General features: G+C 39.2%; 1 protein-coding gene across 15 annotated transcripts in view; it reads left to right on the top strand.

The window, feature by feature from the left end:
• The window catches only part of IKZF1 (IKAROS family zinc finger 1), a 70,753-nt gene that overhangs the window by 5,664 nt on the left and 48,527 nt on the right, over positions 1 to 16,562 (top strand). For all 15 annotated transcript variants that reach the window (XM_055798610.1, XM_055798611.1, XM_055798609.1 and 12 more), the window contains exons 2-3: positions 7,814 to 7,867; positions 14,597 to 14,716. In XM_055798610.1, the coding sequence (XP_055654585.1) occupies positions 7,828 to 7,867; positions 14,597 to 14,716 (160 nt within the window). In that variant the 5' untranslated portion in view covers positions 7,814 to 7,827. The remainder of the gene's footprint in view (positions 1 to 7,813; positions 7,868 to 14,596; positions 14,717 to 16,562) is intronic.

Raw genomic sequence — 16,562 nt, 5'->3', positions numbered from 1 at the left:
AATTTCTGCTTCTGATCCCAGTTGCTCTAGCTATATCAGTAAAAGAAAACTTGCTCTCTATCTATAAAATAGATCTGATTCCCTGGTGCATTGCTTCATTTTTCCACTTGTGTCAACTCACTAAAAACAGTGAAGCAATTGCAATATAAAGCTGGAATTGTCCATAGTGGATTGGGTCCAAAATATTTGCAAAAGCAGAGTGAGTTAACTGAAATGCGTAGTGTGGAGAAACTTGCTAATTCATTTCGATTATAGTAATTTTAGGAGTTATTTTTAGGTTTATTTGGGGGGAGAGGGGGAATCATACAGACCTCTAATATGCTTATTCAGGCTGATAATGTCCTTTAATAATCCGTAACAGCTTGAATAGTTTGAAGGGAAATTAGGAAGCAATTCTGTGATCATGAAGCAGAGTTATTGAAACCTCCTATAATTTGGACAAATCGACTACTGATATATTGTTAGGGATACTTGGCAATAACATTTCTAGACATAAGGGGATCCTTTTGTGTTTTCTCTATTGCATATTTAGATACACTGTGCTAAGGATATCATACACTTTTAAAATCCTACATATATGGATACAAAAAGTACAGTTTTGCATCTGCTGCTTGCTTTCTCTTGAGTGAGAGCCCTGAAAGAATATCCAAGAGCTCGATTTGGCCACTTGAGAACGTGCTATGTTCTTAGATTGAGTGCCTTAATTTACACACCTCACCCTTTTTTTAGTCGGTTTATTTGTAAGACGGAAATGTGTGCATTTTCTTTGTCATGGTGAATTTATTCCACTTTTCTGCTTGATTTTCAGTGAATAAAGGTGACAGAGTTTAATGAGTTAATAAAATGTGGCCTTCATTAGGAAAATTACCTTCATATTTTTCTCATATTATGGAAACAATTTGTAATGCTTCTGGTTACAATTCAAAAACCTGAAGAAAGAATCTTTTTTCATATTTGCAATGGTAGCAAGTACAGTAATTTGCACACAAAGTCAACAAAAGGACAGATTATTTTTTTTAATTATATCCTTTAACGATGAATTGCTACATTAATATAGTTGAAACTCAGTAAAATGCTAAGAGTGCATATGGAATACGTACATGCACACAAGATGCACTTTTTATCATTTGTCAGTGCTTTGAAAAAGAATTCCCAAAGAACTAAGAATTATGTAGGATCTTTGAGACAACTTTTTTTACACCCTCACAATTGTTCACTAACACGGAAATTAATTTTACATGTGCTAGACATATAAATGTTTCACATCTGCTCTGTTAGCAGAGTTCTTTTCTCAATCTAGTGTGTTGAATTACAGTGCTTCCTTCATTTTGCAGACAGGAGCTCTCCATTGAAATTTGACTGTATGCTCATAATTGTATTGTCAATTCGTGTAGTTAACCAGAATTTACACTAGGCAGGAATAGAGAAATGACTGAATAACTAAACATCTCCCTAGACTTTGTAAAAAAACCTGAATATGGAATTAGTGTAGAGGGAGAGAAACTGATCCACTTAGTTTTAATATTTTTCTGTTTTAATTCAGTCCTTTAAAAGACCTGGAAGGTGGTTTGGTTTTTTTAAACAGAAATGGAAGGACACTGAAGTGCTTATTATGACTCTCAGTTTCTAGTTTTCAGAAAGGACCACCCCTCATCTTTGTAGTTATTATTTACATTTAGCTGTGTGATGAGGCGGAAATTAAAAATAGAATTAAAATGGTTCTAAAGTAGAGTCATTCACAGAGATTGTGAAGTCTAGCATATTAAATTACAATAATAAAGCTAATTATCAGCTCCTTGCTGAGATATTGAATGCTTTTAATTAAAAATAGTTTGTAGGATTCTAGCCATTTTCTTCAAGTATTTCCACAGATTGTACAATGCATATTACCTTTTACCTGTGTTTAACAGCTTTCCTGTTGTGTTCAGTTGTATGTAGCACATTCATATATGAAGTTAAAAGTCTATTAAAAGAAAAATTAGGTCTTTTGTTTAAAATGAAACTAAATGCTAAATACTTTTACAAGGGTGTCTTTATTCATCTGTTCTCTTGGTTGTTGGTTCAAACTCATTGACTTCAGCAGATACAAGAGGCTTGGTTCTGCTAGGTTGAGACCCTCTGGTGCAATTAGAAAAGCAGCTGTATTATGGTTCTGCAGGTAGATGCAACTCCCAGCTTAAAACCAAAAAGACCGGTGACACATACATGATGATACATATCACTCCTAACCTGTCATTAATGTGCAAATTCTCCTGTCAGGTATGTTAAGATCTATAGGTCTTAAACTGTACTGTGTTTTCCAGGCTGCAGCCTGGTTTTGCTTTGTTTATTTAAACTTCTTTTTATATGTTGTGGGTGGTTGAATCTAAGACCCATTTTAGGAGCTTTGCTTCAGTTTACGTTGTAAAGTGGGTTGGGGTTTTTATGGTGTTGGTTGTTGGTTTGGATTTTTAGTTTGCTAAAGCTGCAGCCTATGTGATGAGGAGCCAATGCGACATGTCAAAGACCACAAAGATGAGATGTGCTCACACATGGGTGCTCAGTTAGGGCCAGCTGCTCCAGTGACCTGTGCGAGTGGTCCTTTTTCCTGCCACGGGGCTGCTTGCACAAACAGGGATTGCAAAATCAGCCCTTTCCCTGTCAGGGCTGTGGAAGGAAGGCTGGGGTTTGACTCTTCGCTTGTTTGTTTTATCACAGTTAACCCAGAGCTGCTGCTGCCAAAGAACGTGTGTTCCCCTCTCTTTTCATATTTTTAAAAGCACTTGCAGAACACCAGGTTCCTTGTAGAAGATTTCTTCTCCCCCCTGCTTCAAACTTCGTGGGTGCTCATATTTTCTGCTCTGGGGCTTCATGGAAAAGTGTGCCTGCCCCTGCGGAGTGCGCTTGGCTTGAGACAGAAGTGTTCCTTCAGGGACCTTTCTATCTGCTCAGCAAGGCTACACCTACAAATAGTCAGGAAATATGCGGTTGGATGCAATGTTATGTTTGTGGATGTAACAGCAGAAGTAGAGCTATCTGTACTTAAAAGGGCTGCTCTGAGTTTAGGCGTGCTGGTGTAAGCCCAAAGTGGCCCCACAAGTGTCAAAATTTGTTTTTTTCATTTCCATACCGTCAGTGAGGTCCTGTTCTGCTGAGTGTGAAGGATGTCTTGTTCCAGAGAAGTCAGTACATAGATAGTTTGGGAAACAAAGAAGAAAATAAAATAGCTAGTCTTTGGCATTGGGTTAAGTCATTCTGTCGAATTATATCAATGGTCCAATCTTGCAGTCTCTTAATGTCCTAAGGGAGAAGGGTTTGTAGAAGGACTGACATGCATATATGTTTGTTTGAATTGATAAAACACTGTATAAACGCTAAGCATTCATTTTCTTGACAAGGAGGTTTACTTTTGAATTTGCATTGTAAAACAGGAGACTAAATAATAAACCAATACTTGCAAATAATTAATTTGTGTTATTCTGAAAGATTAGAAAATCTTGACCTTGCAATGACCTCATCCTACTTACACCCAGAATCCTAAAAGGTCCCAAATCCACCTCTGATTGTAATTGACACCAGGTATAAACAGAGCAGTACCTCAGTGATTTCACAAGGCCTGTTTTGGTATATTCTTAAGACATAGCACAAGTTATGTTGTGGAGAGTTGTGAGGAGGGAAATCAGTCACATGTAAGTTTTCTTTGGGCTCAACATGATAACCTGGACAAATGCTGGCTAATTTAAATCCAAAGGGTTTTTTTGTGTGAGCATGGCCCATTAGGTTCTTCCTTATTTAAACCAAAATCAGATCAACAAAGACTTTCAAGTTTGTTGTGTGTTGATTGTGAATTAGCCTAAGACTGCCATAGTTGATTCTTTTTTTCAAAGCGTTATGGTAGCTTCATCTCTGAATCTGGTATTTGGAGTCTGAAGAGGAAAATATACGGGTGAGAGTTCTGTATCTGAAGACTTGAAGAAATAATTTTATCTGTTTTGAAGGGAGCTCTGTAGCCCTTTCAATAAGGGGCCGAACTTTGAATCTATTTGGATTCCTAAATAGAAGAAATATATATTAACACCTAGGTGCTGACTCCTTTCCTGCTGTAAATGAGAGCTACACATGTTCAGTGTTTGAGAGCAAGATTGCTTCGGTCAGCTGCCCACCCAACTTTTGATTTCTAACTTCAGGCTACTAAATTAACTGCTAACTTAAATTGATGTGACTACAATGAAGATAGTGATGTCATACACAGTTCTTATGCTAGTGATAAACTCTGTTCTGGAGATAAAACTTACAATGAAAAATTGCAAAACAATTCTTTTTCTTGCTAAAATGGATATTTAGGGTTTCATGTCATAAATATTTCTAAACCAACATTCTTTTAGATAAATCTTTGTAAAGATCTATTAAATTGAATTGAATGATTATTTTAGAACAGATTAATATCAAGTTGATCCTTTGGCACAAAACCTTACATCCATACATAGGGCTCTCTTGCCTTCTGGGATATTAGTGACAATGTTTCTGCTGACTGTAGAGCAGAGGAGGAAAAGGAGGAAAAACAGGGCATAGTTTCTTATTCATAGGTTTACCATACCGAAGGCAAAGAGGTAAATTCTACTCGGCACCTAAAATTTAGCCCAAGACACATTATGCCCAAGTCCAGTGTGAGAAACCTTTTAACAGTCACAGAGCCAAAACCAATGCACTGCTGTCATTGCAGAGCGGGGGTGGGGAATGTGTCCTGCCATGTATTCCTTGCTGATACAGAGCATATGGTGAAGTTAGCTGGGATTTCATTAGTATTTACCAGATACCACAGGATACTATAGTGTTAGAGTACAGTTTTCCCCTGGGAGGGATTCAGAACACCCTTTAGGAATTTTTAAAGTTGTGGGGTTTTTTTCACTTTTATCAATTTGCTTAGTGTTTGTGGATCTTAATCTACATTTAGGAACCATGCTTAACTGTTCTAAGTAATTATTAAGGGGGAAAGAATCTCCCTTTCATCACTTTTCTATCAGCTCTGTTTTCTCTCCATGTTTCATCCCTGGGAAATGGATCAGCTTTGGCAAATGTTCTAAAATCACCTAATTTAAGGATAAATCCTGAAGTCATCTCTTTGAGAACTGAAGGCACCTGTTTCAGGACAAGCAGTCATCCAGTCTCACAGAAGGCAAACCTCTACTAAACAAAAAATAAACCAAACTGTATTTCAGTCTGCCTTCATTAAAAAAAAACAAACCAAAAAACACAACAAAACAAACAAACAAAAAAAAACAACAACCAAAAAAAACCCAAACAAACAAACTGTACTCTAGTTTGCCTCTCCGTTTAAGAACTGGGGAGTGTTTTCAAACTGAATTCTCCCTGATGGCAGCAAGAGGCAGGAAGGAATATAGCGAGAAGTGTGCTGCTTAAGCTGCAGAAGCGCTGAATATAAGGCTTGTCATGCCAAAGGCAGGTAAATTGAGGAATATGAAAATAAAAGAAATTTTCTCCCTTTCCACCTCCTCCCCTTGTTGCTTCCAGTCCTGCTGAAGCCCTAGCAATGGGGAGAAGGCTGGTGCAGTGGGAATGCAATGCCCTTCGTGAGCGTGGCTCTCTTCTGGTGGATATTTTCTTGGGGTGTTTTCTTTGGTTGGGGTTCACTGTGGTCTGTGGAAAAATGTGTAGTAATCAACTGATTAATAGTAGCCAGGTGACCCTTGAAGGCAATAATAGATGCATGGGCATTTCTTTTTTTTTTTTCCTTTGTGCTCAGTCATGCTTGCAGGAGGAATAAGGGACTGTACCGAGCACTTTTATCATCCCACCTGCCATAAATACACCATGTTTCCAGTAACTGAGCAGGCTACCATTATAGGGTTTTCCCTCCTGCAAGAGAAGCTGCATTTCCCACTGACTAGTTCATTAAAAATGGGCCTATTGAAAGCTCTTCAGTCCCATAGGAACTGATGCAAATTATTGAGTGGTAGGTGGCTTTTTGCATTTTGCATGGCTGTAGTCATTTTTGAGATTTATGTATAGATATTAAACAAATTTCTTGTCTGGAATTAAACTTCAGGAGCAGAATAAAGCAAGACAGAGCATTATTGGATATTAAGCAGTGGGATGGTACGTGTGCAACAGGCAGAATGCTCTGTGAGAATATCAAGCTTTTTTTGCAAACTGCGTTGACCAAAATCTATTCCTTACCCTATCTGTCTTCAGTGTTGCAGTCTACATCCTCTCTTTCTGCAAGTCCAGCATGGACCTGGTGAAGGAAGTCAGTTTCTGTAAGGAAGGGGTGGGGGGCAGCAGTATATTGGTTCTCAGATGTACTGATGACATTCAGAAGCAAGTGAGGAGACCATAAAACTTATACAAGTAATAAATATGACCCCAAGTATTACGCTTTCCCACTGCAGCTTCTTGGGTAGCAGGTTGAAGTTTGTGGGGTTTGGGGGGGGTGTTGTGTTGTTTTTTTAAAAAATATATGGAAATAGGGCTAAAAAGGTTAGGATACAGTTTGAACCCTTTCTGTAGGAACTCAAGCCACAATCCTCCTCTGCTTCAAATCCTCAAGAAAATGCATCTGTTTTAATTTGAGGAAAAGGGGTTGATGGGGCAGGTATCTCAGCTATAAGGAACAGCAAAGAGCCAGCTCCTCTGCTTGGTAGGATGTGAAGCCAGCCACACCAGCTAAAGACGTGACCTAGCATACCATGGCTGAACAAAGAGCCTGTGGGCTTTTTGTCCCCTCCCCACCTAAGGCTACCTCAGCTGCCCATGTTGTACTTCAAGGTGGGAACCAGGCTGTGCTGGGACTACCTGCTCCGGCAGCACATCTGTTATCCAAGGGGCCACCAGCTGTCCACAGCTGCGCTTAAGCCCTGGGACGTGTAGGGTCCCCTTCTGACTGAAAAACTGAATTTTGTTTCTACCCCACTAACCCTCCGCATGCTTCTCCCTGGTGTTTGTGGTCACTGGCTCCTTGGAAGATGGTGTGTTGCAAGTGGAGGGCAGGAGCTTCCCGGTATATCGCTTACCATGCCATGGAGCCAGCCATCTGTCAGCAAAACAGGAAGGCACAGGTTCCCTTTCCCTCCTGGGCTCGTTTAGCTATTTTCGGGAGCTGTACTTCTCCCCTGTGCAGCGCTGGGCTGGTGCGGTCTGGAGGAAGGGCTTCCGGGCGAGCGAGGGGCCAAAGCCTGAAGCTGCTGCTCTGCCCATCTGCCGTGGCTGGAGGTGTATTCATTATTAATGGCGGTAGTGGCGGTTGCTGCTCAGATATGCAGCCCTGCCTGGGTAAATGAGACATTCTTCAGCAAATTGCTTCGTTTTTTGATTGCTGATTGTACGCGTGTCACCAAGCTGACTCAAGGTTCATCGATGCATGCTCAGTAAATTAGAAAGAACATAACTATGGATCAACCAAGAGAATGAATTCTGTGCCTACAATGACCCAGGGCCATTTAATTTTCTGCTTAATTTTGTTGCAGTCAGTTTGCATTTTGGGTTATTATGCAGTAGGAAATTAACAATAAATAACAAATTTGGTCCTCCTGTGCTTGTAATGATATTTTTATAAATCTTTGTAATGCTGTTTTTAAAAGGATCAAGGTCTGTGCCAGTCTGATACTCCAGCAAGTATGCAGGGAAGAAATAAAGAGAAAAATACATTATTCTTCCCAGATAATCTTATAGTTAAATAGCAAAGGGGGTGGGTTTTTTTCTTCTTTCCCCTTCTTTCTCCTTCTCAGTGTGTGTGAGGTTGGGTGTTTTTTTTTCTTTTTCTGTGTGTATGTGTGTGTTATTTTGCATTAACTTAAGGCTTTTCCTCTCTTCTCAGATAACTTGAGGAAAATGGAAACAGATGAGGCTCAAGATATGTCCCAGGTTTCAGGTGAGGTCCTTAACGAATACTTCTGCGAAGAAAACCCTAAATTCCTGCTCATCTTTCTAGCACAGTACAATGTTTTTCTTGTTAATAAAATTGTTTTGGGTCTTTTTTAAAACCAGGGTGGGAATTGAGATATAATTAATGATATGACTTGATATCAAGCCCAACAGTGCGTGGATTTTTTTAAAAGGAACTGAGTAAATAAAGAAGTCAAGGGAATATAGAAGTGTAGATGTAATTTTGCATTAAACCTGTGGTAGCATATCCCTGAAGCATGGTCGGATGCACATTTACACTCTTTCTTTTGGGAGCAAAATTCTGTTTCTTACAGAAGTATAGAACAAAAAAAGTTCACCAGGTGGGAGGAGGTAAATAATAACTAAAAGCAAATAAACTGTATTTACCACATACAGTTTTTTGACTTTTTTCAGAGCACTGAGTTTTACTTATAAATATTTAAAAAAAAACCACAAAACCCCCTAAAAAAAGACATGAAGCTTTATGCTTGTAACTGTTTTTGTCCAAGGTGATAATATTTTGAAAAAAATTTAAACAGCAGAGAAGTTAAATTTTGGAAACCTGCCCTGTAGTGGCCTGGATAGGATTTTGCAGCATTACCCCATATTGATATTCCTGTGGGGGAGCTTATTCTTAACTTCCTTGGAAATTGGTTCCTTAAAGAACCAGCTTAGTGAGATAATACATATTCATACTGTTGTGCCTCCACACCTGAAAAAAGGACAAGTTAGTCTCTTTCCTGGTTTCCCTAATATGCTGGCAGCTGCAACAGTTAATGGCTTTCAGATTTCACTTTTAGTGTTCAGCCTGGAGCATGACAGCCCCATCACCCAGGCCACTCCTGGCAGGTACCTGGGCAGGCGGCTCTGGGGCACTGCTGGCTCAGGACCTGGAGGCCAGCTATAGGAGATCATGAAGGTCTGGGCAAAGTGTAGGTGCTAGGTCACTGGGTTTTCCTGAAATACAGAAACACAATTTTCTCTAACCCCCACCCCCCAGTTTCTAAAAATGTTTAGTTTTCTCAAAAATCAGAACCCAGAACTTTTAGTGTCACCTGAAAACTGGTAAACAAAGATGTTTTCTGTCTGAAAGAACAACAAAATAACCCTTCATGCCAACAGAAGATTATTAGTAATGTTTAGTATAGGAATCATTCCTAGTCAGCCCTGTGGAGAGGCATGTTGCACTCCCCCTCCTCAGGTAACAATTTTAAAATTGTAACGAGATATACTTGCACATCAGTGTTCTGTCACATGCTGAAACAGTTTGTAAATGAAATAAAACCTGTCCTGTATACATGCTGTGCTTGGATCGCGTGTGCCCCTAGCAGAAAAAGCAGCGGGGTTTTAATCCGTTGCACAGATAAAGCACTGTGGATCTGCTCGGAGCAGTGAGAGGCTCCGTGATTCGAGCCCAGTTCCTCTGCCTGCTGCAGAACCCTTTCCTGCTTGCGTGAGCTCCTGGGGCAGGAGCGCTGACCTCCTCTTCCTCTGCAGCAGCACAGGCTCCCCTGGATGCCCACACCTAACCTTTGTGGTATTCTTTACAACGGCGTTAATTTGATCTCCACACCTGCTACCTCCTACCAAAGCACTGCTTTTTTTTTTTCTTTTGATATGGAGAAGAGGAGTGTGAGAGATGCTGCCTTGAGTCAAGGAGCAGATTAGAAGGTCATATGTTTTGGCTTCCTTGAGAGGGAAGATTTGCAAGAAACTTTGCTGTTTTGAATGTTTGTGTATTTGTAAATATTATATACAGTGTATGTATCTATGTATAGCATTTCTAGCTCTGAAAGTTTTCCAGGATTTGAAGAACTGTAGTATTTTCCTGTGCCCTTTAGCATTTGTAGCAGACCATGCTGATGAGAATAGTACTCTTCTGTGATGACAGAAGGTTCTCTTAATATATATATATATTTATGTATCAGTGTAAGAGGAATTTTACCTCTGATAACAGGTAGATCTACATAAACAGATTACAGGGAAAAAATATCTGCTTCAAATTCTTCCTGCTGTTCCTGTCACTGAGCATCTCACACTTTCTATGAGCAGATGCTGTGAGTTGTGTTCGATTGTTAGCTGGATTTCTGAGCAACTGGCCAAAGAAAGAACTTGCTAATTTAATTTCATTTGTGATCTGAGTTGTGTGTGAACTCAGCCTTCTGGAAACAGGAGTTTGTCAGATTAGATTCCACAGATATTGGCTTTTCGTAAGCTCTTCCTAGACCTCAAAAGTAGAGGATCTGAAGGTACAGGGATGTTACCTACTTCTTTCTCGTGGCCTGGTGAATCCAAAAGTGAGTTTTCCTCTCCTCCTCCTCCTCCTGGGGTTCTACATGCTTCTAGGATTCTTTCTTGCGTGATGAGAGAGCTCTACTATATATTGGGAACAACTTAGACAATTGCACGGTTTCAGGAGTGTGAGATAGTCTTGTAAGCTGAAAAACACTTTTTTTTAATTTCTGCTCTGTGAGTAATGCTCATCAGGTGTAGCTTACTCTCTGAGCCTATGGAATGAGGTGACTTGGTTCGCTAGCACACTTGGTTGTGTTTTAAAAAAAAGAAATTAGTTTGTGGGGTTTCTTTGGGGCTTTTTTTGGTTTTTTTTTCGTTTTTAACCCAGAAATAAAATAGGTCTCTATAAACAGGCTTCTCGGCTCAGAAGCAGTGTTTTGTAGCCATGTGCTTTATGCAGCTGTAGCTGACTCAGGTGAGGCAGGGGCGAGCCAGGCCAAGAGTATAAAACTAGTGTAAGCAAGCCAAACCCTGTGTGTGCACAGGCATTCCCACTTCTGGGAATCCAAGCATGACTGGCTCCTAGAGGAACTGAAATACCATGTGACTAGCACAGAGTTCATACTTTATATTTTTCTCCTGAAAATGATATTTCATGAGGCAAGCAGTTGCAGTTCTGAAATGAGGAGAGAGCTGACATACATTTAACCAAACGGTATCCGGCGCCTGTACAAGAGAGTCAGAAAACACAGATAATATCTCACTTAACTAGCAGTATTTTTCCTGCTTTTTTTTTTTTTTTTCTTTTTTTTCTCAGTTCTAGGGCCTAACAGTTAAGGAAGGTGAAAAAACAGTAGAAATGTTTAACATCTACATAAAGAGATCCCCTAGCGCCAAGGAGGCTGTACCGTGCTCTGCAAAAGCAGGAAGAAGTTTTACATTTGATGTTCTTGCTAGGCCCTGTGAAGGTGTAAATAACTGTATCCTGGGCTGGTATCTCCCACCTGAGAGCTGTCAATAGGTTAGGCACTTCTCTGATAACTTTCATACAGAAATGGCAGTGTTTGGAAATCTGAAACCATCTTTCAGAGCTTCAGGATGAACTGGGGGAAGGTTATGATACAGCCTGCAGTTGAAGTTATCTCCATTTATGACTCAGCCAAGGAGACCATGAATCAGTGGCAGTGCCAGAAACAGAACTTCAACTCTACAGCAACCTTGCCTTTTTTCATTTGATATGTCAGGTGGCTCTTCATTATAAAAAAAAAAAAAAAAAAAAAAAAAAAGACACCCCCCTACCCCAAGACTAGCTTGCATTTGATATGCTTCCCTTCTTATTTTTGAGCAAAAATATAAAATGAGAATGGAATAAATCTATGGTACTTTTTTCTGTTATGTGACATTTTAATAATTTACCACAGTACTTGCAACTGGGTGTTTGTTGTTTGAGATTTTTTTTAGCTCCATCCCTTATCACCAGTTATTGTTCTGGACATGCTTGTTAGAAAATAAATGGGAAACTATTCCCTGCTTTCCCCCACCCCCTTTCCATTTCTAAATTAATTGGCAAAAGAATGTTAGTGAGATTGCCATGCAGAAGTGAACTTATCATGGTGTAACAATTTAGATGTAGTTAAGGCATGAAATACAAATATCATGCTCTAGAATCCAAGACTGAGAGCTCAACAAATGTATCTATATTTTTACCCTGCCTTTTTGCATGCAGGGTTTTCTCGATCATGTGTAACAGGAAGAAATCAAATGATATGAAATGAGTCATTAAAGCCAAGTTTACTAAGTTTTCTTAACTGCAGTCTCCTGCAAAGAGGGAAGTGTTACCACATCTCCAGCTTCAGCCCTACCAAGTCCATGAGGCTAGTCTGATTCATGCCACCTGGGCAAATGACTATTAATTTAGTGAACCAAACAGTTCACCATAAACTGCGAAAGCACTTATCTACTAATGGGTTTCTATTCCAAAAGACTACTTTGACTTATCTTCAAAGCATCCTACTTAGCCTGCTTGTTGTAGGATGCCTAATTACACACTAAGGAAGTTTTGATTTTGTTTGCTATCTGTTATCTCATAGGTCTGATATTATGTGTTTATATTAGTTTGTAGCCAAAAAAAAGCCTTCAGGTTTTTAGGGTAAGTGTTTCTCTAAATCTAGACTAAGTCAAAGCATCAGCTTCCATTGTTGTAACTGGGAGCACAGTTTGAACCTTTGAAGATACAGGTAGCTTTTGATTACTATTACTTTTTAACAAATTACCTCAAACTGCCTGTAGTGTCAAGAGAGCTGATTCTGACCAGACTGCCTCTTACCCTGTGATTAAACTTCTGGGATTTTGTTTTTGTTTTGCTGGGGGGAAGGGGGGGGGGGGGGGGGGGCGGCGGCGGCGGCAGGGGGGGGAAATGTTGAAAAAGCTGAAACATTTCAGCTGTCTCTCATCACCCATGCATCTTAAATGTAAGATATACCTCTGCTTGGGAGGACGGGGCTTGCATTGGAAAGTTGCTGGCAGTTCTCTGAGCTTCTTACAACCTATAAAAATAGCACAGAAAACTACGTGAATAACTAAACAAGGAGCTAAACAGTAAATGGCAAAAACTGTTCTAATGAACTTAATTCCTGCTTTCACTTTCCTCTGCTGTAAAATTCATAGTCCGTCTTTTCCACTTATGCAATCCACCTTTGAACATGCACTTGCATCCAATGAGTGTGATTTTTGCCCATTTAAGAATAGCCTGCAGAAGCTGGAGGTGGGGACACCCCCCCCCCCCCCCTTCTCAAATAATCTAGTCGGTCCCTTTGCCAGTGCAGAACTGTTCCTTCATCATTACTGCTGAGTCCTCTGGCTGCAGTGTTGCATGGTTCACCTGTTGCTGCTCCCACCACTCCTGCTCAGAGGTTATTCCACAGTGTGATAGATGCATCATTAAGAAATGCAGGCATCCACTCATTTTGTTTATTTAAACCTAGATTTGTGCAAACAACCCAAACCAGCTAATTTGGAAGATGACTTAAACCCACCTGTCATTTCCCCCATCATGATCAGTATAGATTGGAAAGCACAAAGCTTTGCTTCATCCAGGAGGTTGGAAGGAAACAGTTTTCTTCTTTCAGGTCAAATCCATAACTGGCATCACCAGACTGTTGTCACTTAAGTAAGCTGTATTTGTTTTAATTTTTCCTTCTCTGAGAAGTGATTTCAAAATTAATTAATGTTTGTGTGTTAATGAGGGAATTCTCATTAGAAAAAACCCATTAATTTACTAGGCCTTTGTGCCATGAAATTACTGCCCTTGCTGGTGTGCTGATTGCTATGGGATGTCTAATATATTGCATCAGTGTAAATTGGTAACATCTCCATTTTGGAGACAAAGGTCTGATGTGAACGTTACTGAGCTCACAACCTGCTCTGGGTTTATTCCATCCTTTGCTATTAATGCAAAGACTGGCCTTTTAGTAACATTCAATGAAACTAAACACTTAGATAATTCTTTTTTTAGTTGTTTCCAAGGTGTGTTTTTGTCACAGATGTGCAAAGTCATTTTAAAAGGTCTGCAAGACAGGGATAGTATTGTGGGCAGGACGTGTATGCTGTGGCTGAGAGCTAAACCAAGAAACCTCACCGTTTCTGGAAGTGCAGTACTTAGCAGAAGAATCATTTTCCTTTTTTGTATTGCATTTGGCACTAGAACCATTCCTTAATACTTATAACGCACTAAAGCACAGATTGTTTTCTTCCGCAAAGTCTTGTGTGTACACAAGATACTCAGGTTTGTTTCCTCTTTACATATAAGAGACCATAAACCCCTTGAAGTCATGTTTTGAGTGACCTCTGCTAGTTGTACATGTTTTAGGAAGTCCCAAGAGCTACAGGCACTTCATTACTTGTAGGTACGAGAACTAGCCAAAGCTTGATTTGTGCGTATTAGTGAAGCTTGCTGAAGACGTAGTTGAATTTTTAGTTGGAAGTAAGATATTATTTTTTGGGTAATTCTGTTACAGACCCAGAACACTTGTGGGTTTGACTTCACTATGTCATTGAAGCAAATCCAGATGTGCTCTCGAGGAGCGTTTATGGTAAAAAAAAGAGGTTTTACAGAAGACAACCATTTGATACCCTTTGTAATCTCTCAGGTTTTGCTGGCTGAACTGCATCTTCTGAGCATAGCAGCTGAAAAATATCCATGTGTGTTATAAATATCCAAAATGGTAAGACTGATAAATGTGTATCGAGACATCAGCAAATTTGGAAGATGTTGGCCAAGCATTTTTTTCACAAATAGAATTCCCCTGTATTCAAAAGAAGCTTTCTCTGCAGGACAGCAGGTTTTGGTCCTAAAAATGTCATGCTTTTAGTAGTGTTTAGGGTTTTTGTTAATTTTATTTGGTTTGTGGTGGTTCTTAAGGTATTATTTAAAAATGAGGCTATGCTGCTGGCTAACTGATGCTGCTTTCTTCACTACTAGGGAAGGAAAGTCCTCCAGTTAGTGATGTTCCAGATGATGCAGATGAACCTATGCCTGTACCAGAGGACCTTTCAACTAGCACTGGAGGACAACAGAGTGCTAAGAATGAGAGAGTCTTGGGTAAGATGACTAGTCCGCTCTTATAAGAAATACTAGTACACAATGTAATATGCCAATAATGTTAAAGTACTATATAGTAAGCTGGTATACAAGCAGGTTCTGTGCCTTCTAACCTTGTTCAGCACAGGTTTACTCAGGTACTTAGTGTTTTTTGTGCAACCTTCTCTTTGGCAAAGGTATTTTGAAGGACAGCAGGTCTTTCCATCTACAGAGAAGATATAAAGGTCTTACTATTTACCTTATTTCCAAAGCATGACATTGCATGATACTCTCCCCAGGAAAGATGGTTTTCATTTTGTGTAGGAAATGGAATTAAATATGTGATTCCAGGTCAAAATTATCTGTACTCAGAAGTGATAAAAATTTAGTAAACTCTCAGGTATTTCTAATATTAATTTGAATGGTATCTTGAATGTTATCTGCTATTCAGATTTCTCTAGAAATGCCGTATTAGAACACACATAAAATTAATATGTTTCAGATTCCAATATCCAGTCTTCATTTACCCTTGGATTTTTTTAACTGGGAGACCTTTAGAAAGCACTTGAATTTTTTTGTTCTAGGTAAAAGTCCAGAATTGATAGTCTATTGGATTAAAATAAATTATTGGCCAGAGGTGATTTTGCAACATGTTGATTGTTCTTAGGGATCCCAGACTCCAAGCCAAGGACTAGCGGTGCTGCTGACTGCTGTGTGCCTCAGCTTACATGTGGTCCACTACAAAAGTGCTGTTACTTCAGCACGATGCTTATTACTAGTTGGGGGGGGGGGGGCAGGGGGAGAAAGAAGAAAAAAAAAAAAGGCACAATGACTCCCAGAATGCAGTGATCAATGTCCTGTATCATAAAAATATTTAGGGAATCACTATCAAAATATGTTTGTTTATCTTTTATAAATAGTTTATAAATAGTATTGCTCATCATTTTCACATTGCTATTGTAAGAATGAGGGTCAGGGTAGAAGACTGTTTACAGAAAGATTGCAAGTGCCTTTAAATGTTCATTGTCTAAGGAAGTCCAATAGAGGTTGGTAGGTGGAAATGGGAGCACAGAAGGCAAAATAACCAAATCAAAGTAATACAGCAGGCTGGTGTCAGCATCAGGAATAGACCCTACTCCCAAAGTTCAGCACTAGCCAGTAGAGAATGCAGCATCTTATGCATCTTCACTTTATTTATTACTTGATCCCCTTTTACCAAAAATGTGAGTGTAAAGTTCAGCTCCTACATGCATATTGACATAACTATGAACAAATTAATTTTTGAAAATGCTTTTTCATAATCTGATCACTTACCTAGTGCTTTGTTTCTCAGTCTAAAGTTCTTTGGACAGAATCTTGCCTTTACTATTTGTGTATCAACTCAGTAAAATGAGTTAAGTCTTCTTTCTCCCACAGTAACTAAACCATACAAAACATTTAAGTCTTGATTTAAAAAATAATAGTAATTTTTAAAAATTCCTTGTTCAAACTCAGATTTTTTGATTGCATTGAATTTACTTCACCTTGCAAATATCACACAAAACGAGCAAAGTTGAAATTTATATTTACTGATGTTGTAACAATTCTCTTAATCAAGATAAACATATATTAGAAGTTACTGTAATAAAAGAAGGAGAAAATGTTATCGCTGGTGTCCTAAATATGATAAGTTCCATCCGTTGATCTCATTAGTTTTACTTTGTGTATTCAACAATAGATTAGATTTTCCATGTCCTGACTTCAACACTTCTTCTACAACCCCTTTTTCTACCCATAGCTCTTTGACTTTGAAGGGTCACATCTTGTAGTGAGACATTTACCATCATCAACAGAAACAAAGGCAATTCACAGTACTCTGTTTTATGAA

Source organism: Falco peregrinus, chromosome 3, assembly GCF_023634155.1.
Source record: "Falco peregrinus isolate bFalPer1 chromosome 3, bFalPer1.pri, whole genome shotgun sequence".
Classification (NCBI taxonomy): Eukaryota; Metazoa; Chordata; class Aves; order Falconiformes; family Falconidae; genus Falco; species Falco peregrinus.
This window is presented reverse-complemented; position numbering and strand designations above follow the sequence as displayed.